Consider the following 24,041-nt stretch of genomic DNA (forward strand, 5'->3'; position numbering starts at 1 on the left):
TCCTCTCAACAGTTATTAGAAAGGAGATCCTCATGTACAGGGTGGGGCAAAAGTAGGTTTACAGTTGTTCATATGGAAAGTTACATAATAATTAATAAGTAATAATACAAGAAAAGACTCTGTGTTTTGCACACTCACATTGTAAATGTACCACTACCACACACTTTATTTTAGTCTTTCATTCTACATAGCAAACATCTTATTTTCAAAACAATAAACATATCATTGTAAAAATATTTTCCATAGAATTTTAGTAAAGCAATCAAACTGCACTTGAAAATATGACTCCAGGAACAGAAAGCAACAAGGTATTGCTTGTATCTTCTAAAAGATTATTAGGTCATTCCATTTTCTTCTCTCTTTTTTAAATTTATTTTATTTGTGTGTGTGAGAGAGGGTGGAGGGGGCAGAGTATAAAAGTGCACTAGTTGAAAAAAGACAGGAGGATCCCAGAGAGAAGAATGTATTGGAGAATATAATATTCATATATTCCATCTGCTCAGAAGATCATACAGTAAGAGGACAAAAGAATACTGCATTACATTCTAACACAGTCTCAGCCAGACAATTGCCATGAACGTCAACTGGCACAACAACTAAAATTTAAACAGAGGGCAGAAAAGAAGAATCTACAACCCTTGTCAACTAACAAGTACTAGGACTGGATGACTCTTTCATTATTCAAGGAAGAGAAGTAGCACCATCATGAAAACATATAGGAAAAATAGAACTTTAAAAATAAATTCCATTTAAAAATTCCATTAAAAGGAATAAAGTTTTAGAAAACTTTTATATCAAGGTAGGATGCCAGAGGACAAAACCTCTTAAGAAAAAGAAAGATCAAGTAAGAAGAAAAAAACTAGGTAAGAAGAAAAAAATTACAAAATGAGATGAAAGGGAAGGTTAACAAAGCAAAACTATTGCAGAAAAGAGGAAAAAGTCCACTTTAGAGAAAAGAAAGTGACGTTAAAGAAAATTAATTTTTCATGTGATCCAATCTTAAGATTTTTCAGAATACAGGAGGAAAAATAGAAATAAATTATGACATCATATTATATAAAATTAATCAACATCCAAGATAAAAATTTTAAGTATGTCCAAAGAAACCAGAACACTTAGAACTAATTTGAGTGGACTTCTGGCCAAGATGGAGGTGTAAGTAGGTACACTTCGCCTCCTCAAATGACCAAAAGAAGAACAACAAAAAATTTTAAATTGAAAATCAACCAGAACTGGCAGAAAATCGAACTGTATGGAAGTCCAACAACCAAGGAGTTAAGGAAGAAACATTCATCCAAACTGGTAGGAGGGGTAGAGACAGGCAGCCAGGGTGGAGAGGATGCTCAGCAAGGCAGCAATGGGGCAAGGCAGCAGATGGCGGTCCCACATTTTTGTGCAGATAAACCAGGAGCAACAACTCAGGAGCGCGCACCCAGGGTTCCAGCTCAGGAAACAAAAACTTCAAAACCTCTGGCTATAGAAACCTGTGAGGATTGCGGTGGCAGGAGAAACTTCTGGCCTCACAAGAGAGTTCACTAGAGAGACCCACAGAGTCTAGAACATACACAAGCCACCCACCTGGGAACCAGCACCAGAAGGGCCCAATTTGCTTGTGGGTAGCAAGGGAAGTGACTGAAAGCCACCGAAGAGCCAAGCAAAGCAGCACTGTTAACTCATTGACCCCACTCCCATACAGCACCACAATGCAGCAATGTGGGTTGCCCTGTCCTGGTGAATACCTAAGACTCCACCCCTTACAATATAACAGGACCACTGCAACAAAGAAAGATGGTCCAAATGAAAGAACAGATCAAAACTCCCAAAAAACAACTAATCAATGAAGAGATAGCCAACCTATCAGATGCAGAGTTCAAAACACAGGTAATCATGGTGTTTACCATGAAGAAATGATGAGGAAAAAGTAAAGGCTATGAAAAGTTAAATAAAGGAAAATATACAGGGAACCAACAGTGAAGGGCAAGAAACTGGGACTCAAATTAATGATTTGGAACAAAGGGAAGCAATAAACATCCAACCAGAAAAGAATGAAGAAACAAGAATTCATAAAAATGAGGAGAGGCTTAGGAACCTCTGGGACAACTTTAAATATTCCAACATCTGAATCATAGGGGTGCCAGAAGGAAAAGAGGAAGAGAAAGGTATCAAAAACGTATTGAAAAAATAATGAATGAGAACTTTCCCAATCTGGCAAAGGAAATAGACTTCCAGGAATTCCAGGAAGCTCAGAGCCTCCCAAAGAAGCTAGACCCAAGGAAGCACACACCAAGGCACATTATAATTACATTACTCAAGATAAAGATAAGGAGAGAATCTTAAAAGCAACAAGAGAAAAGAAGACAGTTACCTACAAAGAAGTTCCCATAAGACTGTCAGCTGATTTCTCTAAAGAGACCTTGCAGCCAAGAAAGAGCTGGAAAGAAGTATTCCAAGTCATGAAAGGCAAGGACCTACATCCAAGATTACTCTATCCAGCAAAGCTTTCACTTAGAATGGAAGGGCAGATAAAGTGCTTCTCAGATAAGGTCAAGTTAAAGGAGTTCATCATCACCAAACCCTTATTATATGAAATGTTAAAGGGACTTATCTAAGGAAAAGAAGGTCAAAACTATGAACAGTAAAATGACTACAAATTCACAACTATCAACAACTGAACCTAAAGAAGAAAAAAAAAAATAAACTAAACAAACATCTAGAACAGGAACAGAATCATAGAAATGGAGATCACATGGAGGGTTGTCAGCGGGGAGGGGGAGAGGGGAGAATGGGGAAAAAGGTACAGGGAATAAGAAGCTTAAATGGTAGGTACAAAATAGACAGGGGGAGGTTAAGAATAGTATGGGAAATGGAGAACCCAAAGAACTTCTATGTACAACTCATGGACATGAACTAAGGGGGAGGGGAATACTGGTGGGAAGGAGGTTGCCAAGTGGAGGGGAGTAACTGAGAAAAAAATGGGACTACTGTAATAGCATAATCAATAGAATGTACTTAAAAAAATAACTGATTCAAGTACAAGGGGCATTTAATAACCACATCTTTCTTAAAAATGTACTTGATTTAGCACTGTAGTTAAAGATGGTATATACTTCACCCCCCTTTTTAAAATTCAAATATATTTATTGATTTTAGGAGAGTAGGGGAGAGAGGGGGAGAGAGAGAGAAACACTGATGAAAGAGAGAAACACTGATCGGTTGTTTCCCCTATGTGCACCAACTAGGAATTGAACCCGCAACCTAGGTATGTGCTCTGACCAAAGATCAAATCTTCACCCTCTTGGCAGACAAGATGCCACTCCAACCAACTGGAACCACCAGGTCAGTATTGTACTTCACTCCTTTTAACCAGAGACACCAATAAAATGACAGGAATTAAACTGATCCAGAATAATAAAAAATAATTGGAGGACCATCAGAGGATGATAAATATTTCAATACATTTCTGAAATACAAAAAATAGAAACCTGTTGACAGATAAACCACAACAATGGGAGGGAGTATCACTGAAAGAGACGGGAGAGCTGACCATCAGTAAAGTGACAGCTGAGGGGAACAACTCTGAAACTTCCAGGCCATCAAACAAGAACAATAAGGATCAAGCATCAATTAACTATTACATTTGGAGATTTCTGCCATCTATAAAAGTATATCCTGATGAACAGTTTGGGACATTTCAACTTGAAATACTAGCTAGTAATGCTTACAATTTCCTTTATCTAACAATAGCAAAATAAATTCCAATGATACATAGGAATATGTGTCACAGGGAAAAGTGAAGTGTTAATACTGTTTAAATTTCTTTAGTCCAAAGTAAATTGTATGATATAAAAGAACTTAACGTCATCTCTAAGAAAAACCATAAACCTGCCCACTGCTTTGATCAAATTCAAGGCTTTCAAATTACTGTCTTGAAATTATAGCTTTCTCCTTCTCCTCCTGGAAATCACATCTAAGCAACAAGGAAAGATTTTGTGATTTTTTTATCAAAGAGACTTTTTAAGTAACCCCAACTTTCTGTTTAACTCAGAGGTAAATATAACCTACACACTCTGAAATACCAGAAACCTCAAGAGAAAAAGGTCTAAGAAAACGTCAGAGTATGGCTGGAAACTACACAAAAATACACTCCCTAAATGTAAACAGCTTGCCCTTCAGTGTAAAAGCTAATTTCAGTGTTTGAAACACTGAGCGCAGAAATCAGGGTGAAAGGTCTGGGAACAGAAGCACTTCAGCTCCTGGACTAGTTTAGAGCAACAGATTTGACAAGTCTACTTAAAAGAATCACACAGAAAAGGCACACTGCCTAGAGCAATTCTGGTTCTACAGCGGAAGTGAAGCTTTAGGTAGTATAATCTAAAATAGCACTCCCCAAATCCCCCTCACATAGCAACCTTGTGCAAATAACTGACCAGGAATGTCTAATTTACTTAAAGATGAGTAATAGTAATTTAAAAGAACTAATATGGCATCGATACAAAAATACCAAATAAGAAGGTAGAAATGCAATACTAATAGAGAGCAGACTTGGCAGAAAAATACTGCCATACAATGAATGAAAATTATTACCAAATACCTTTACATGACTTTAAAAATTAATATAATTCTCATTGTTATAAAGAAAAACAACAAAGCAATAATGTAAAGATTCAAGGAAAAAGATGGCATAACAACTGAATAAGATAAAAGGTAACATAACAAAACACAGGAAAAGTATGAGGGAAAAGATGATCATCACACAGAAATGAAGACACAAAAGAGGATATTATTTAAAGGACCCAACAAAATGAAGTGAAACGAAGGAAAAAGAATTTTAAAGGACCAGGGCATCAATATTAGATTTAGAGCAGAGATTCTCAAAGTAGACCCTAGACCAGCAGTTGTAGTTTCACTTGGGAATTTGGGAGAAATTGCAAATTTTCAAGCTACCACAGACCTACCAAAATAAGAAAATCTGGGAGTGAAACTCAACAATCTGTTTCAACAAGCCCTCTAAATAATTCTGATGCACAATGAGAAGTTTGAGAACATCTGCTTTGGAAGACGGAAAAAGGGATACAGCATGAGCATAGTCCGAATGCCCAAAGAAGGAAACCAAACAATATAACATTACAAATATTTAAAGATACAAGTCAAGAAAATTCCAAACTTGAATCTACATATTAAAAGGGTATAAGTGTCACACTAAACTGACCTAGCAAAGTCAACTCCAAGACATACCAAGTAAATTACTGAACTTTAAAGATGAAGAAATAATCTTTTGAGCAAAGAGACAAAAAGATTAAGTTAATTAAAACAGGGGTTAGGGGGAAACTTCACAGCAACATTAAATGGTAGAAAACAGTGGAACAACACTCACAGGTTCAGTGTGAGCCAAGGATTTTATATCCCTCCAAATAACCCTTCAAAAGTAAAGGTTACAAGCAAATATTTTCAAACATACAAGAACTAAGGGACCACTGTTCTCATGAAGTATTCTTGAGAAAACTACTAAGAAATAAACTTCAGCCATGCAAGAAAAAGCTGAGAAATTTATGGGCAAGGACTACTGTTCTCAAACCATTAAAGAGTACTTAACTGTGAGAGAGTGAGAGAGAGAGAGAGAGAGAGAGAGAGAGAGAAAATCATCTACCCTAAGAATATGAAAATATAAATAAAAATTGAGAGGAGGATAAAGTGGAATAAATCACTATAAAAAATAAAAGTTATACACATGTCCACATGAGAACTTGCATTCAAATGTTTATAGCAGCATCATCCATCATAACCAAAAAGTGGAAATAAAGCAAATGTCCATCAACTAAAGAAAATATATTGAATTATTATTTAGCCATAAAAAGGAATGACATACTGATTTATACTATGAAGCAGATGAGTCTTAACAATATTAGGCCACATGAAAGAAACCAGTCACAAAACACCACATATTGTATTACTCCATTTCTATGAAGTGTCTAGTATAAGCAAATCTAAATAGACAGAAAGTAGACTGGGAGCTGTCAACAGCTAGGGGTTTGGGGAAGTGTGAGGAATGGTTGCTACAGGGTACAGTTTCTTTTGGAGGTGATAAAAGTGTTCTGAAATTGACTGCAGTAACGGTTGCACAACTCTGTGCACTGAATTGAATTCAATAAAATCATACATTTTAAAGATTTTATTAACTTATTTTTACAGAGATAAGGAAAGGGAGAAAGGGAGAGAGACATCATTGTGTGGTTGCCTCTCGTGTACCCCCTACTGGGGACCTGGCCTGCAACCCAGGCATGTGCCCTTACTGGGAATTGAACAGGTGACCCTTTGCTTTGCAGTCTGGAGCTCAATGCACTGAGCCACACCACCCAGGGCAAATTGTACATTTTAAATGGATAAATTGTATCATATGCATTTACATCTCAATAAAGTTGTTTAAAACTTTAACAAAACAGTTACAGTGTGGATCACAAAGAAAATACTCTGCTGTATACAAAGCACATTCTCAAAATAATATAATTCAAAAAAAATGTAAATTATAAAATGGACAAAGCCAAATATAAAAAGAAACAGGAATCACAATATTAGTGACAGTATTAAAAGTCAAGACAATAAAAGACAAAACAAATCAATAAAGAATAGTTTATAATTCTAAGAAATATAAATACAAATGAATAAATAATATCTATGAACTTATTTTCACCAAAAAGCATGAGTATTAATGAAGGAACTTTAGAATGTATTATAATTAAACATACACTAGTTTTAGGAAGCTTTGATTCACCACCCTTGGTCTAGGACAAATCAACTGAACCCAAAATAAATATGAATATAAAAGACTAAAATAAAAACATAATTAGTAAAGTAAATATGCCTGACATATATCAAATCTTTACCAAGAAAAATTTAAAATATTATTTGAAGTGCTTGAACAGAACAAAAATTGATGATACCTTATAAGTTCCAAAAAAGCAGGAAAAGATAATATTCCTTCATTTCAGCAAAATAAAATTTAACATTAATAACAAATTCAGAAAATAAAAAGGCCCTTCCACCGTGAAACTTCAAAACTCTGACAAATGTGGAAAAGACAAAAACAAGTATCCCCATAACTATTACTACAATTTAAAATTGTCTTGTGTATAACTCAATTAGATGACAGAAAATTAATTTATAAAAATCTAAAGAGTTAAACTCTATTTATATTTAATATGACTGAATATACCTAGAAAGTCCAAGTGAATCAACTAAATAATTTATTACAAACAATAACAAAATGCAGCAAGACAATTGGAGAAATAAAGTTAGTACACCAAAATCAACAGCTTTTGAGTTTAAAAATTCATCTTATATTTTTAAAAATCTGCAAAAGTCCTACAGCTGACATCACATTTAATAGTTAAAAACAAAACTTTCCTGTCCAAAGACGAGGAACAAACAAGGCTCTTCACTCTCACTACTTGTATTCCACATTACATGAGAGAGAGGTTTCCAGCCAGTGCAAAAGAAATAAAAGGTATGCAAACTGAAAAGGATAAAGTAAAAGTGCCCTCTGTTTGGAGTTGACATGGCTGTCTACACAAAAAAGGTCTGATGGAATCTACAAAAAGTTGTAGAAATAAGTGTTTCACAAGATAATAGATTAATATATAGAAAATCAAAGTATTCCTATATATTACTAATAATTAGAGATTTTTTTAAATACTATTTACAATTATCAAAAAGTATTAAATAAATCTTTAAAAAGTCAGATGAGTAAAACCTGTGTTTACAACTATGAAAATTTCTTAGAGAAAATAAAATAAGAGATATACCAGGTTGATAAATTAGAAAATGTGATGTTGACAGGATGTCAATTCTCCACCTAAATTGATCTATATATTCATCCAAACTTCAAATCCCAGCAAGTTTTTGTAGAAATTGACAGCTGATTCTAAAATTCATATGAAAACACAAAGAACTAGAATAGCCAAAACAACTTTTCTAGAAAAATACAGAAGATAGAGGCAGAGAAGGTAGCTGTTACACACACTTCCTCCTAGAACCAAACTGGAGTTCAATTAAAATACAGAGCAATCAATTTGAATAACCAACTAAAGACTAGCTGAGGAGAAGTCTTATAACTAAGCATTTGCTGAAGAAGCCACATCAAGACTGGTAGGAAGGGCAGACACACAAAAACGCCTGGCCTGCTCCCAGGGGCTGCAGCTCAGGTTCCAGAGGGATATCTCAGCTGCAGAAGCTACCCCTGAGAAGCATGGGGTCTCAACTCTAAGTCAGGCTCCCAGCCCAGAGCACCAAAGCCAGGAAGAGGGACCCACCTAACATCTGGCTGTGAAAATCAGCAGGAATTCTGGCCAACAGGGAGAGACATAGGTCTGCTAGAGACAAAGGTGCCCTCTTAAAGGGCCAACACACAAAACCTCAGCCACTCACCCTGGGTTCCAGCACAGGGAGGGTGGTGAGGGAGACTGAGGTTTATGGCTCTAGGGAGAGAGCTGAGGAGACGGCCCCTGGGCAAATTAAAACCACAATGAGATATCATCTCACACCTGTCAGAATGGCTATATCATCAATAAATCAATCAACAAGTGCTGGCAAGGATGTGGAGAAAATGAAACGTTTTGCACTGTTGGTGGGAAGGCAGACTGGTATAGCCACTGTAGAAAACAATATTGGAGATACCTCAAAAAATTAAAAATGGAACTCCCTTTTGACCCAGTGATTCCACCGCTAGGAATTTAACCAAAGAAACTCAAAACACTAATTTGAAAGAATGTATGCAACCCTGTGTTCACTGCAGCATTATTTACAATAACCAAGATCTGGAAACAGCCCAAGTGTCCACCAGTAGATGATTGGTTAAAAACGCTGTGGTATATTTACACAGTGGTTTTAAAAAAACTGGCCATAAAAAAACTGGCCATTTTTTTTTAAATGGCCATAAAAAAACAAATAATTCTTTTTATTTTTTTTAAGCCTCACCCAAGGATAAGTTTCTTGATTTCAGAGGAGGGGGTGGAGTAGAGAGAGACAAAACATCGATGTGAGAGAGAAACATCAATTGGCTGCCTCCGTACATGCCCCAGCTGGGGATCAAACCCACAACCCAAGTATATGCCCTGACCAGGATTGAACCCGCAACCTTTTTTGGTATATGGGATGACATTCCAACCAACTAAGAGCCATGTGTCCAGGGCAAAAAACAAATAATTCTTTATTAATTGGCCTTCAAACTGGAAATGCAAAAAAACCCCTGTAATCTGAGCAACTGATACTTGTTATTACCATTTTGGATGCTCTATTGTAACTATGTACATTCAGTTAAACACTAAACAACTTCTTACCCCTATACTGTATTTGATGGATCAAATTACACAAAAGGAAAAGGCTGGTAGAGCTATACTAATAGTCCTAAAATCAAAGTTATCCTAAAAATTTTATAGATATACAGAAATGAAATTCTATTTTCTATGAAAAAGTGTGTATTTTTCCAGTTGTAAATTATTTAAAACCACATAAAAATTGGCTTCCCTCATAAAAATGATATTCCCTTACAAATGCTTTATCATTCATAATATCACTACTTACCATTCCCATTAGCAAAGATAAAAATAATAAGAATCTCCAGAGCAATAATTTGTGAACTGTAGCCACTACCCTATACCTGGCATTACTACAGTCTTCCCCTTTGGACCAACTCCACTGTAAAATGTGCTTTCCTTCTGTATACTACAACCAAAAACCATTTCAAGAGAAATGGAGAACAAAAGTAACAATGAGAACTGAAAAGAAGGGAAGAGACTAATAATTAAAATCCTAAATAATAGAACTTTTTAAAAAAATCCTATGGTTTTTAAAGGGGGTTATATAAGCTACGTATAAAGAGAGAAAAGTAAAAGCATGTTTTTCTAGTGAAAAACCACATTAAAAGTTGTTCAATATGACTGCTTCAGATCCATAAAGAACAGTTCTCATAGTCGACCACTGCCAAATATTTCTAAGAAGCACTGATTTTGACTAATGAAACTATCCTAAGACTCATTTTCTTAAGTGCTAAACTTTGATTTATGACAGTACAAGCTGTCAAATCAGTTTTTTCAAAAATGAATGCAAACTGATATAAATTGGCTTTTGCCCAAATTTACACTGTATTTATAATTTAGGAAATATTTCTGTAAGACTATACAGCTTCAATTAGCAGATTTCCACCAAGGGTGTGGCCCACACTAACTGGCAATGTTACCCATACCCTACCAATTGGGCAGGGCACAGAAGTGCACACACTCTTTCTTTTAAGTGCCCCTATCATATGCCTGCTGCCAAAACAGGCACAAAAGGCAAGCAGTGAACTGTGGAAAGATCACAGCTGCAGAAGTCAGCCAACAGTCACATGCCAAGCAGCAGGTATGCAAAATATTAATGAAAAAAGCATAATTTTATATTTGTTTTCCCTTTTCAATAAATTTATATACTTATATTTCGAGAAGAAAAAGGCTCAATAGTGTTGGAATTACTGCTAATAATGTTTCTAAGGACAAATACCAAATTGAGTGGACATGAGTAGAAACAGGTAAAATACAGTAAAAACTTACATCATCTAACATATGAGGTTATATTAGAAAGGAGATTAAAAGATAATTGTGTATGTTGTTGTATTTCCTATACTATTCTATCATAACCCCTCCTCCAAAAAAAAATAATAATTTCACGGTACATCTTTGCTATCAAATACTATGCAGCAGTTAAAAAATAATGTGTCAAATCTCTATGCATTGACATGGAAATATTTCCAAGCTACACTGTTAAAGTAAAAACCCAACAGTCCCAGAATATTTAATATGATGTATTTTAAGTGTCCCAACAACAAAAATAAATAATAAAAGAAAACCTTCCATGTCTGTATGTATATACATATGTAAGTAACTGGTTATTTTAAATAAGACTATGTTTTAATATTATTGGCCTTCGGAAGGCCTAACAAGTTATTTTCACTTACTGTATTTTTCGGACTTTAAGATGCACTCTGTGCCCGCCCCCCCTCCATTTGTGAGGAAAATGGGGGTGTGTCTTGTAGTCCAAATGTAGCTTACCTGGCTCACTAGGGGTTGGGGGGGCAGTGGTGGAGCGGGGTTTTTTTTCCTATCTTCTTCCTCTAAAACCGAGGTAAGTTTTATGGTCCAGTGTGTCTTAATAGTCCAAAAACTACAGTATTTAACTCTATAATGCTTAGAGCTCTGTAAAAAACGTAATATAGATCATAACAGCCATGAATCAAAAACTACTATGAGAAACAAAGAAGCAACCTAGCTCAAGTTTCCATTACTGAGAATATTACTAAAGAGAAGACTGTACATGTTTGTCCAAAATAGTACCACAGTAAAGAAATTTCTGGAAAAATCAAGACAATTAGGCAGGAAAATGTTATTCATATTCCTCTTACAAGCTGAACTAGGGTACACTAGAAGTATTATTTAGAAAATATTACCTTTCTTGAAGTAGAAATGTCAAAAAATGGCTTATTTCTGACACTAAATGGTTCCTGTGTTTTGTCAATGAGCCCAGCCTTCATTTTTTCATGTCGAGGATTTATTATTTCTCGTTCTATACACTGAAGACGAACATTAAAATCACAATCTCCAACGGGCTGTGCCTAAATTAAACGAGACAATTATTTAAATTTCAACTCTGACAACTGTTTTTTCAGCATACGTTATCAAAGCTTTCACTTTGTACACAGCAATCTGCACAAGCAGCATCTTTTGGAGCTGTCCAATACAGAGCCTGCACAACCACACATATCAGCCTTGAAAATGAACTTCACTAATGATGGAAGCACACCTAGACACAACACACACACAGTTATTTATTTCAAAACTATAAATGCATAAACTAATATGGGAAAGTGGTATAAATCTAATATAAACTGATCCAAAATTTTCACATCTGAATTAAAGTATTAATATTCTCACTAATCATTTTTATTATTTTTGTGAGTTGGTAAAATTACATAAATTCATAAAATCTAAAATCCACATAATTCTGAAAAGTATAAGCAAATAACACATCAAAATAAGCAACATCACCTATAATGTTTTTTTGTTGTTTAAAGTGCTAACACTTTACCAGCATCAATAATCAGAAGATATTTATTTGACAAATACATCCTCAACTCTGAAAACTAGAATAGAACAAGGTTTATTTAATGTATTCCATTGCACAGTTATAAAGAAAGTTCTCTTCTCCCTCATATGTATATATACAATATATATACCATATGGTATACATATATAGTACATATGGTTTAAACCATGAAATAAAAAGTACGTGTAAGCTTCTATATCATTTGAGGGTAGGAGTTTGCCCTATCCTAATGTTATATACAAATACACTTAACACATCAACTGGGTGACAGTAATCATCCAGATTAACAGCACCACTTCAATGGAGTATCAGGAACCCCTCTTCTTTATTTTGCGAATGGACACCCTTCTATTCATTTCTCACTTTTCTTCCTCTTCTCTAATCTATATTACTCAATCTAACATTCACCCAAGCTAATGTTTACAAAGGGGTGGCAGCATTTGCTTAAGCTGTAAACATTAAATACGCTCGAGGATGATTTTTTTTCTCAACTGTGAAGGGATGACAATTTTGAATCTCGGTAAAGAAAAAGGAGAAGGAGAACCAAGATGGCGGCGTAGGTAGACACACTGCGCCTCCTCGCACAACCAGAACTGAGAATCGAACAGCAAGGGGGACCAACACCAAGAAAATAGAAAATAAACATTCATCCAGACTGGTAGGAGGGGCAGAGACGGGCACCAGGGTGGAGAGGACTCACGTGGCTGTGGCGGGACTGAGACTGGCGGAGTGTGGGACAAATGGCGCAGGCAGTCCTAGCACTAGCAGACCCTGTGGCCCCCATTTGCACAGATAAACCCAGAGAGCCGGACTCAGAGTGGCGGAGAGTGGGGCAGGCAGAGCGGCGGGTAGCACCCTGCGGCACCACATTCGCCCACAGATAAACCGGACAAACGGCGGGGAGCGAAGCTGGGAGCGAAGCAGACCGTGCAACCCAGGGCTCCAGCTCGGGGAAATAAAGCCTCAAACCTCTGATTGAAAGCGCCCCTGGGGGTTGGGGCGGCAGCAGGAGAGACTCCCAGCCTCACAGGAGAGGTTGTTGGAGAGACCCACAGGGGCCTAGAGTGTGCACAGGCCCACTTACTCGGGAACCAGCACCAGAGTGGCCCAGTTTGATTGTGGGTATCGGAGTGAAAGATTGAAATCCGGAGGAGAGTGAGGCAGGCGCCATTGCTCCCACTCCCCTCCCCCACGTACAGCGTCACAGCGCAGCAACCAGTATTATCCCACCCCGGTGAACACCTAAGGCTCCGCCCCTTAAAGTAACAGATGCGCCAAGACAGACAAACAAACAAAAAAAATGGCCCAAATGACAGAACACTTCAAAGCTCCAGAAAAAATACAACTAAGTGATGAAGAGATAGCCAACCTATCAGATGCACAGTTCAAAGCACTGGTTATCAATATGCTCACAAAATTGGTTGAATCTGTTCGAAAAACAGATGAAAAAATGAAGCCTATGCTAAGAGAAACAAAGGAAAATGTACAGGGAACCAATAGTGATGAGAAGGAAACTGGGACTCAAATCAGTGGTATGGACCAGAAGGAAGAAACAAACATCCAACCAGAAAAGAATGAAGAAACAAGAATTCAAAAAAATGAGGAGAGGCTTAGGAACCTCCAGGACACCTTGAAACGTTCCAACATCCGAATTATAGGGGTGCCAGAAGGAGAAGAGGAAGAACAAAAAATTGAAAACTTCTTTGAACAAATAATGGAGAACTTCCCCAATCTGGCAAAGGAAATAGACTTCCAGGAAGTCCAGGAAGCTCAGAGAGTCCCAAAGAAGCTGGACCCAAGGAGGAACACGCCAAGGCACATCATAATTACATTACCCAAGATTAAATGCAAGGACCTACATCCAAGATTACTGTATCCAGCAAAGCTATCATTTAGAATGGAAGGGAAGATCAAGTGCTTCTCAGATAAGGTCAAGTTAAAGAAGTTCATCATCACCAAGCCCTTATTATATGAAATGTTAAAGGGAGTTACCTAAGAAAAAGAAGATCAAAAATAGGAACAGTAAAAATGACAGCAAACTCAGTTATTAACGGCCACACATAAAACAAAAACGAGAGCAAACTAGGCAAACAACTAGAACATGAGGGTTGTCAATAAGGGAGTGGGAGGGGGAGAGGGGGGTAAAGGTACAGAGAATAAGTAGCATAGATGATAGGTGGAAAATAGACAGGGGGAGGGTAAAAATAGTGTAGGAAATGTAGAAGCCAAAGAACTTATAAGTATGACCCATGGACATGAACTATGGGGGGGGAATGTGGGAGGGAGGGGGGTGGGCAGGATGGAGTGGAGTGGGGGGGGAAATGGGACAACTGTAATAGCATAATCAATAAATATATTTAAAAAAAAGAAAGAAAAAAAAAGGGTGTTTACTGAGGAAATGCTAATAAGTAACCACTTAGTCCATGTCTAACATTTTCCATGTCACCTACATCATCAAAAAGTTAAAAAACCTAAAATGCTCAGTTTATTTATTAGGCCTATTAGATTAATTCAGACCCCAATAAAATTAAAGTGAAATAAGCAAACCCTCTTTTTTTAAGAAAATAAAAAGGCTAACAACTGTCAAAAAATATTAGTCTAAATTACCTCCTAAACACATTTACTTTAAAATATACATAAAATTCACCAAACAACAAGAATATATACAAGTTTTACCTTCAAATCTACCCCGCCTATTATAAAGGAAGCTCTTGGTAGGTAGGTGTTGAATCAGTCAGAACAGACTACAGAAGTACTCACTAATTACTGACTAATTGGCCTTCCTGTTTTGAATTCTTTCTTACTTCAAAACACTATTTATGCTGCCACTACCACTTATCTTTCAAAATAATAAAAGTGTCATTACCATAACTAAACCCTTCAATAGTGTACTATTACAAACAGAACTAAGCTAAAATGCCTTATTTGAGTAAACTGGCCCCCTACTCACCCACCCATTCTCACTTCCTGCTACACACCACATATAACCACACATCAAGTATGCTAAAAACCATCTAATTATGCTGATCTACAAGACTCAATCCTTCAAAAGTAATCTGTGTCACTTTCTCTGTAAGCAATTCCATGCTTAATGACTCAACTATACCCAGGTAAGTTGGAATATTTTCACCTCTCTATTACTTCTCATATATTTCTGCATCTTTCATATACCTTTGTTGTTATATTATATAAGTATTTATTGACATTTATGTTCTCTTCCCTAAGACCAAAAGTCTGTGAATTTTTTTTATTTTGTATCCAATTTAAAAACATATCCTAACAAATGTATATGATATATGCATATTAACTTCTAATAAATTGCATACATGTACAACTGTATAATGTTATAAAACAGATAAAAATCAAATCAATATAAAAAAAATAAACAGCAGTTCTCCCATTTTCTTCTCAACCCCAATGAACTGTTGTTGTGTAAGTGGCCTTCTTTGGAGACCAGTGCATTAAATTACGAATTCCTTGAAGGCAAGAAATTGTGTTTTCTTCCTTTGTGTTCAATGCCCAGAACAATACTTGACTTATCAAAGATGATCAAGGAAATTCTAGCTGGACAAAAGAATACACTAAGAAACTGTCCACCAAAAAACTACTTGCCCGAATAAATGCATTTGGCAAAACAGCTGGATACAAAGTCAATACTCATAAATCAAAGGCATTCCTGTATACCAACAATGAAACAGCAAAAACAGAAAATAGGAAAAAAATCCCATTTGATATAACAACAAGAAAAATAAAGTACCTAGGAATAAACCTAACCAAGGAAGTAAAAGACCTGTTCTCAGAAAACTACACAACACTGAAGAAAGAAATTAAGGAAGACACAGACAAATAGAAGCATGTACCATGCTCATGGATTAGAAGAATTAACATCATCAAAATGGCCATACTACCCAAAGTGATTTATAGATTCAATGCAATCCCTATTAAAGTACCAAGGACATATTTCACAGATATAAAACAAACATTTCAGAAATTCATATGGAACCATAAACGACCCCAAATAGCTGCAGCAATTTTGAGAAAGAAGAACGAAGCAGGAGGGATCACAATACCTGATATCCAACTGTATTACAAGGCCACTGTCATCAAAACAGCCTGGTACTGGCATAAAAACAGGCACATAGACCAATGGAACAGAACAGAGAGCCCAGAAATAAACCCAAGTCTCTACAGTCAATTAATATTTCACAAAGGAGGCAGGAGCATAAAATGGAGCAAAAATAGCCTCTTCAACACATGGTGTTGGGAGATCTGGACAGCTACGTGCAAAAAAATGAAATTCGATCACCAACTTACGCCATACACAAAAATAAATTCAAGGTGGATAAAAGACTTAAGTGTAAGTCGTAACACCATAAAAGTCCTGGAGGAAAACATTGGCAGGAAAATCTCAGACATTCCACGCAGCAACATCCTCACAGACACGTCCCCTAAAGCAAGGGACATAAAGGAAAGAATAAACAAATGGGACCTCATCAAAATAAAACGCTTCTGCATGGCTAAAGAAAACAGCATTAAAATAAAAAGAGAACCAACAGTATGGGAAAACATACTTGCCAATGATCCCTCAGACAAGGGCCTGATCTCCAGAATATAGAAAGAACTCACATGACTCCACTCCAGGAAGACAAACAACCCAATTTAAAAATGGGCAAAGGACTTGAACTGACATTTCTCCAAGGAAGACATACAGAGGGCCCAGAGACATATGAAAAGATGCTCAGTATCACTAGCCATCAGAGAGATGCAAATTAAAACCACAATGAGGTACCATCTCACACCAGTCAGAGTGGCCAACATAAACAAATCCACAAACAAATGTTGGAGAGGATGTGGACAAAAGGGAACCCTAGTGCACTGCTGGTGGGAATGCAGACTGGTGAGGCCACTGTGGAAAACAGTATGGAATTTCCTCAGAAAACTAAAAATGGAACTGCCCTTTGACTCAGCAATTCCACTGCTGGGATTATACCCTGAGAGCCCTGAAACACCAATCCAGAAGAACCTACGCACCCCAATGTTCATAGCAGCACAATTTACAATAGCCAAGTGCTGGAAGCAACCTAAGTGCCCATCAGCAAATGAGTGGATCAAAAAACTATGGTACATTTACACAATGGAATTCTATGCAGCAGAGAGAAAGGAGCTTATACCCTTTGCAACAGCATGGATGGAACTGGAGAGCATTATGCTAAGTGAAATAAGCCTGGCAGTGAGGGACAAATACCACATGATCTCACCTTTAACTGGAACATAATCAACAAAAGAAAAAAGCAAACAAAATATAACTAGAGACATTGAAATTAAGAACATTGTAACAATAGCCAGAGAGGAGTGGGGAGGGGACAGTGAGGAGAGGGGATTACAGGAGCTACTATAAAGGACACATGGACAAAATCAAGGGGGAGGGTGGAGATGGGGGAGTGAGGAGGGTTTGGCTGGGGTGGGGTGGAGGGATGGGGAGAAAAGGCATACAACCGCAATTGAATAACAATACAAATTAAAAAAAGAAAAAGAATACACTAAGAAACTGAACGTTTTTAACTACTTTTTTTTAATTTTTATAATAGTGACCTTAATTTGGTAATTCAAAATAAACAAAGTGGTTAATCATCAATGAAAGTTCCTAGTAAATTAAAGAATAAAATATGCTTTCAATTATAAATATATCCTACTATCAGAAATGTAAAAAGACATGACTTTAAAATCAATGAAATATGGTAAAAGGCACTCAACAAGTATTTGTTGAATGAATGATTATAGACAGCAATAAATAGCATAATTTAATCTTTTTACAGCAAAATATGAATGAATATCTTAAACAAGACTCTGCACAGACTTTGAGTTCTAGTAAGTATGATTTCACTATAATGGAAACCTTTGTGGCTCTATGGACACCAATTTGGAGACAATATTGTTTGCCACATTTATATCCAAGAAAGTATTAGAATAAAGAAAATATAATAATTTCTAAACATTAAGAAAAAAAGATTGGCAACCAAATAGGAAAATTAAAAGATCATTTGAACCTGCAATCATTTTTCACAAAAGAAAAGTCCAAACATACAAAATATAGTCAACTTCCTTAGTAATTAGAGACAAGCAAATGAAAAGAAGATATTTCACACAGAGCCATGTGGCAAAAATTAAATATGTAATACCAACTTTTTTTAATTGGTACAGTTACTTCTGAAAGGAATTTAGCTGTGCAGCTAATAAAGCTGAAGTTGTCAATTTAACTGGACTCTGCATGTTGTAGGAATGAGGGACTGGACTTTTTCAACACTTCCCAGGTGATTACATCCCAGGAATGAGAACTGTCCTAGAGAAACTTTGACACATGCAGACATGAAAAATATATAAACCTGTTCAATACAACAGTAGTTTAACAGCAAAATATGGAAACCCAAATGTCAATCAATAGGGAAAAAAGTTCATACATTTATATAATAGAATAATCAATAGTAATGAAAATGAATGAACTAAACCTACAAAATAATTTGGAGCAAATGTTGAGGACCACAGTACAGTACAATGACATTTTATACAACACTAGAGCCCTGCAAAAGAATACCGCATCTATTTTATAGATATACATTGGTGGTAAAGGTATCAAAAACATTCATGGGGGATAATAAACACCCAATTCAGGGTAGAAGCTGTTGTTTCTGGGTAAGAGGTTCAAGGATAAGATGACAGAGGTGTGCACAGTAAACTTCTACTAGATTTGTAATCATTTATTTCTTATTAAAAAGAAATGGAGTAAAAATGACAGTTAAGCTTCAACAAATCTGGTGGTTAGTACCTAAGTATTCCTTATATTATTCTCTATACTTTTATGTATGCTAAATTTTTTTTCCAAAGAATTAGAAGTCTATCATCTAACACAAAGTTCCCAGGCTAAAAAATGAACCTGCACTACACACATTTTAAAGTAGAATTCCATATCAAGAGGCAAAAGAGACAGCACTCCCCTATTCCCAAAGAAACAAAGCAACACCAACCCCTTGTCTTGTTATGGGCCAATGAACATTATTCCAAGATCTGTGATTACAGTAAGTCAATTCTGGAAAGCATTACTTTTGAGGAATATAGTAGTCACAAAAAGAACAAATCTGAAACTTGATGGTTTTTGACCCTGAGTTTCCTAAATTTAAAATTGTTGAAATATAGAATTGTTGAAATTCAACAACAAATGAAGTATATACACTGAAAATTTCCAGGAAAAAAATGCCTTTGGGTCATCTGGATTAATATAATTTTCAATCTTAACACTACAACTTAAAACAATTTAAAATATATACCCCCAGAAAAAAAATTTTTTAACTTTTATTATAAATCTTCAAAACCTTAAAACTTAACACTTTCCAGAATCAACTGCTTTCAGTCAGCTTGGAATACTAAATGATTATGCTATCTGAATAATACATTTCAAGAACAGTGATTATACCTTTCCATAGATGTACACTATTGAAAGAAGTTTTTCTACTTACAGAATTCATCTTGTATTGCCTAAATAATTTCAACATTCAATTAAACATTAACAGGCAAACTGATTCTTGGCTAGTCTAAAACTGTAGGAAATGGGGAGAAAAAACAATTTCCCCTTTTTTGATAACTATTCATAACAGGGAATTTTGTATTTTGTTTTAAAGTTTCATGCTTGTGCTCAACAATAACATATTTGTGCTTCCAAGTTACACATTCAACACTCATAGCAAATCAGTTTCTTTTTTTAAGTGCCAGTAATAAAGTTTGGGGACTTTTTTTAAGTCAAGCACAGGATAACTAAAACCAAGACGTTTCCATTTCATAATATACTATTTTGTTTTATCAGTTAAACTGTTTTTTTCTTTAATCATTTGAAGTACCTAAGGAATCTAAAGACAAATGTGCAAAATATTAGGCAATAAGAGAAAGAAAAAAATGTAAAAGTATTGAACAAAAAAATCAAATGTGTAAATTGGAAGAGGCACAAATTTTCTTTACTACTCTACAGCAGTAATACTTATTCATTTGCTAAAAACATCTATCATATCAGTGACAAATTTTATTTTATAAATTATAAAAGGTACTTACATTAAATTTAATTATGTCATAAATCAAATATCTAGGAACAGCTTGTCCATTTACTTTGTCGATAATCATTTCCTTGAAAGAGAAAAAAATAAGTTTCTTCACTCTTTAACAGCAATTTCTTTAATTCGATTGAAATATAACAGACATACAAAAAGCACATAAATCATAAATACACAACCTGATGAGATTTCAAGTGAACACACTCTAATCAATATTGTCAGCATCCCCCAAATTCTCATCATGAATTTATTCTGTATGAGATAAAATGATATATCTCCTCATTATTTTTTATATTTAAATTACTATGCTATGTTTTGTTTGTTTGAATTACTAAACAACTATTAGAATAAAAAGACTACAAATTTTAAATGCCAAATATCAGGAACATTTTTAAAATAATTTTTAAGTCATTACTGATATATATATTGTTATATACCAATTACTTTAATCATAAAATCTATAGATATAAATGGTGCCCTTATAATAGATACAATTCCCATACGACCCACATGGTCTTTCTTGGTTCCATGTCCCTCTCCTATGATGGAAGGGAACAGAGAAAAAACAGTATGATATAATATCACCTATCAGAGACATTAAATAAAAAGAAGTTAAATTCTACACTCTGACAGAAAAGAGATAAAGGACACTAAAGAATGATTACAGGTATAGAATGCAGTATTTTATAAAATTTTCATTCTTAATAATAGGTTTGACCTAAAGTTACTTTAGTCTCCTCACAGTCTTCCTAGGAAACTAAACAGATTTTTAATCTAATTTCATGACAGAAAATCCACATACAACCATCAAAGTTACAAAGAATACACTGACCTGGGACAAATATATTTTGTTGTTTTAAGAAACTATTACCAATGAATTTCTTTCTCAAATATGTTTGGTAAGCTACAGACATCTATGATTGTTGTCTTGAACCCAACTCTTGACATAAATTATATCACTTTTATTATTTTAAACTGTTTACCGAAATATTTCAAATACTTGTATCTGAAATTTCTATGAGCCAACAAAGTGGTACTAATAATAGGTTTTAATTAATTATTCTTTTTGAAACGGGGGGACAGAAATTAAGTAGCCATCCAGGTTCAAACAGCAAACACAAAGAACTCCCTCCTCCAAATCACCTGACAAAATGAGAAAAAAAAATCTTTCTTTACACATTAAAAAAAGCAAAAAATAAAATGTAGTATCAACAAACAAAGGTAAAAAAGAATAAACAAATGAGTAAGCTTTAAAAACTGACAGTCACAGAAACTACTAAGATTCTGGTAAAACAAAAAGGCATAGCAGGGTCCAGCTCCAAGCCCACTTAAGTCCCAGAAGCCCTACTTGTAAAATGAAAAATTCTTATAATTACCACTATTACTCACAAATGTACCACATTTTGCCATGTTTAATGCACACCCATGTTTTAGCACTACCCATGTATAATGTGCACCCCTATTTTTCCCTCAAAAATTTGGGCCAAAAGTACACATTATACACAGCAAAATATGGTAGATAGACACAAACTCAGTGGCTATTGTTGTCTACATTTTTCCCCTCTTCTGATTTGTAAAGTAATAAAAATAGCAGAGCACTATTTCTGCTCCCAGGCTCCATGCTGAATTGAAGAAATAATCTGAGTATTACTGGAAAAAAAATATGGTTCCCAAATAGCTGAAGAAAACATTCACCAATAGTTTTTTAAAAGCAAACAGAACCCAGGGATTCTAACAAAGACCAAATACCCAGGGTGCGTTCTTTCCAGTGAGGCCCTCAACAAACACAATGTACCCTTCCCCACAGCTGCCACCAATGCCCCAGGCTACAGAAAAGTAGGTGAACATAAAATACCTAAGCTTAAAACTTAGTTAATTGGAGCCCTTATATACTTTGGTGGGATTGTAAAGTGCTGAACCACTATGGAAAGTAGTACAGCAGTTCCACCTAAAAATTAAAAATAGAACTATCATGCCCTGGCCAGTGTACTTCCATTGGAGTGTCATCCCGTAACCAAAACTTCGCGGGTTCGATTCCCAATAAGGAAACATACCCAGGTTGTGGGTTTGATCCCCAGTTGGGGTGCATGCAAAAAGCAACCAATTGATACTTCTCTCACATCGATGTTTCTCTCTCTCAATCTCTCTCTCTCTCTCCCTCCCCTCCCCTCTTCCACTCTCTCTAAAGCAATGAAAAAACTTGTCCTTGGGTGAGATAAAAAGAAAAAATAAATAAAATTATGATATAATCCAGCAAACCCACTTCTGGCTATATATTCAATAGAATTGAAAGCAGGGTCTTAAAGAGATATTTGCATACTGACATTTATAGAAATATTATTCCAACAGCTAAGAGGTAGAAGCAACCCAAATGTCAGACAGATAGATAAATCTGGCATGTATATATGTATATATATATATATAGTGGAACACTATTCAGCCTTGCAAAGGAAGGAACATTGAGGACATTGTGCTAAGTGAAGTAAGCCAGTCACAAAAAGACAAATACTGTATGATTTCACATATACAAGGTATCTAAGTAGTTAAATTCATACAAATAGAAAGTATAATGATGGCTGCCATGGGGTAATGGGGAGCTGTTTCATTGGTACATAGTTTCAGTTTCACATGCTAACAAAATTCTGCAGATGAGCCCTACAATTGTCCCAGCTTACTGCCCGAGGAGTGTTTCCAGGATTTGATGCAGGCATGGGGATCCAGGGTGGAGTCCAGCTTTTTCCCTGAGTTGAGAAAATGGAACAGGTTGTCTAGGGAGACCAATGAAGCTAAGATTTCTGAGGATAGAGTATGAGAGAGAGAGAGAGAGAGACGTGAGAGAGAGATGACTAAAGAAAGAACTCCAGAGATTTGCAGAAGACCTCCATGAGTATTCAGCAGAGTATGCATGTAAGGAAACTATTTCAAAGCCAGGAAAGAAAAGTTTTAGAGGGAACTATATCTGACACTGACACAAGTTTGGGAATAAGGTGCCTGTTCCCACCAGCGAAACTAGAAAAATCTCTTCCTTCACAGGGCATTCAGTACTCAGAAGGATTTTGTCTTAGTAATGGAGAATAATTATCCCTAAAAACCTTAAAAGCAATACTGGAAAGGTACAAAGTAGTTTCAAAAAATTAACTGCATCCCAGAACAAGCTCACAAATATTTGTGGGAATACAAAAATATTAAGAGCCCAAAAAGGTAAAATTCAAAACGCCTGGCATCCAATAGAAAATGACGAAGTAAACAAAGAGGCAAAAATATACAATGCATGAAAAGGAGAAAAATCAATTGATATAGGCCCCAAACTGAAAGAACTGTTAGAGTTAGCAAGCAAAAATGTTAAGATGGCTTATTACAACAGTATTTCATATATTTAAAAGTTAAATAGAGACATAAAAGACACACAAACATACACAAAAGGCTCAAAGTGAATTTCCAGAGTTAAAAAATACTGTGGTTGGGATGAATAGCAATTTACATAATGCGGAAGCAGAGATTAGTGAAGACACAGCAATAGAAACTATCCAAAATATAAGAGAGAGAAAAAAGTTGTCTTCTTTTATTGAAAGAGTATCAAGTAATTAAATCTCCAAAAAGAGAAAGGGCAGAAATAATGACAAAAAATTTCCTACTTCTTATGAAAACTGCAAAAGATATTCAACAAACCCCAAGCATAAGAAACTCAAGAAAATTACACCAAGGCACATTAACCTTAGATCCCTCAAGAGACTGTGAGAAATTGCTCCACTGTCTTTTTGTACTAAACATTACTGGGGAGAAATAAGAAGTTTGAATCCTGCATTATGGGCTCCA

General features: G+C 35.6%; 1 protein-coding gene across 4 annotated transcripts in view; it reads right to left on the reverse strand.

The window, feature by feature from the left end:
- RNGTT (RNA guanylyltransferase and 5'-phosphatase) overlaps nucleotides 1-24,041 on the reverse strand; it is a 291,658-nt gene that overhangs the window by 179,941 nt on the left and 87,676 nt on the right. For 2 of the 4 annotated variants that reach the window (XM_053913627.2, XM_053913626.2), the window contains exons 10-12: nucleotides 20,227-20,298; nucleotides 11,474-11,638; nucleotides 11,079-11,222 (exon numbers count right to left, since the gene is read on the reverse strand). In XM_053913627.2, coding sequence (XP_053769602.1) covers nucleotides 11,079-11,222; nucleotides 11,474-11,638; nucleotides 20,227-20,298 — 381 coding nt within the window. The remainder of the gene's footprint in view (nucleotides 1-11,078; nucleotides 11,223-11,473; nucleotides 11,639-20,226; nucleotides 20,299-24,041) is intronic. The other 2 variants (XM_045188557.2, XM_024551703.3) reach the window with 1 other exon arrangement.

Source organism: Desmodus rotundus, chromosome 11 (assembly GCF_022682495.2).
Source record: "Desmodus rotundus isolate HL8 chromosome 11, HLdesRot8A.1, whole genome shotgun sequence".
Taxonomy (NCBI): Eukaryota; Metazoa; Chordata; class Mammalia; order Chiroptera; family Phyllostomidae; genus Desmodus; species Desmodus rotundus.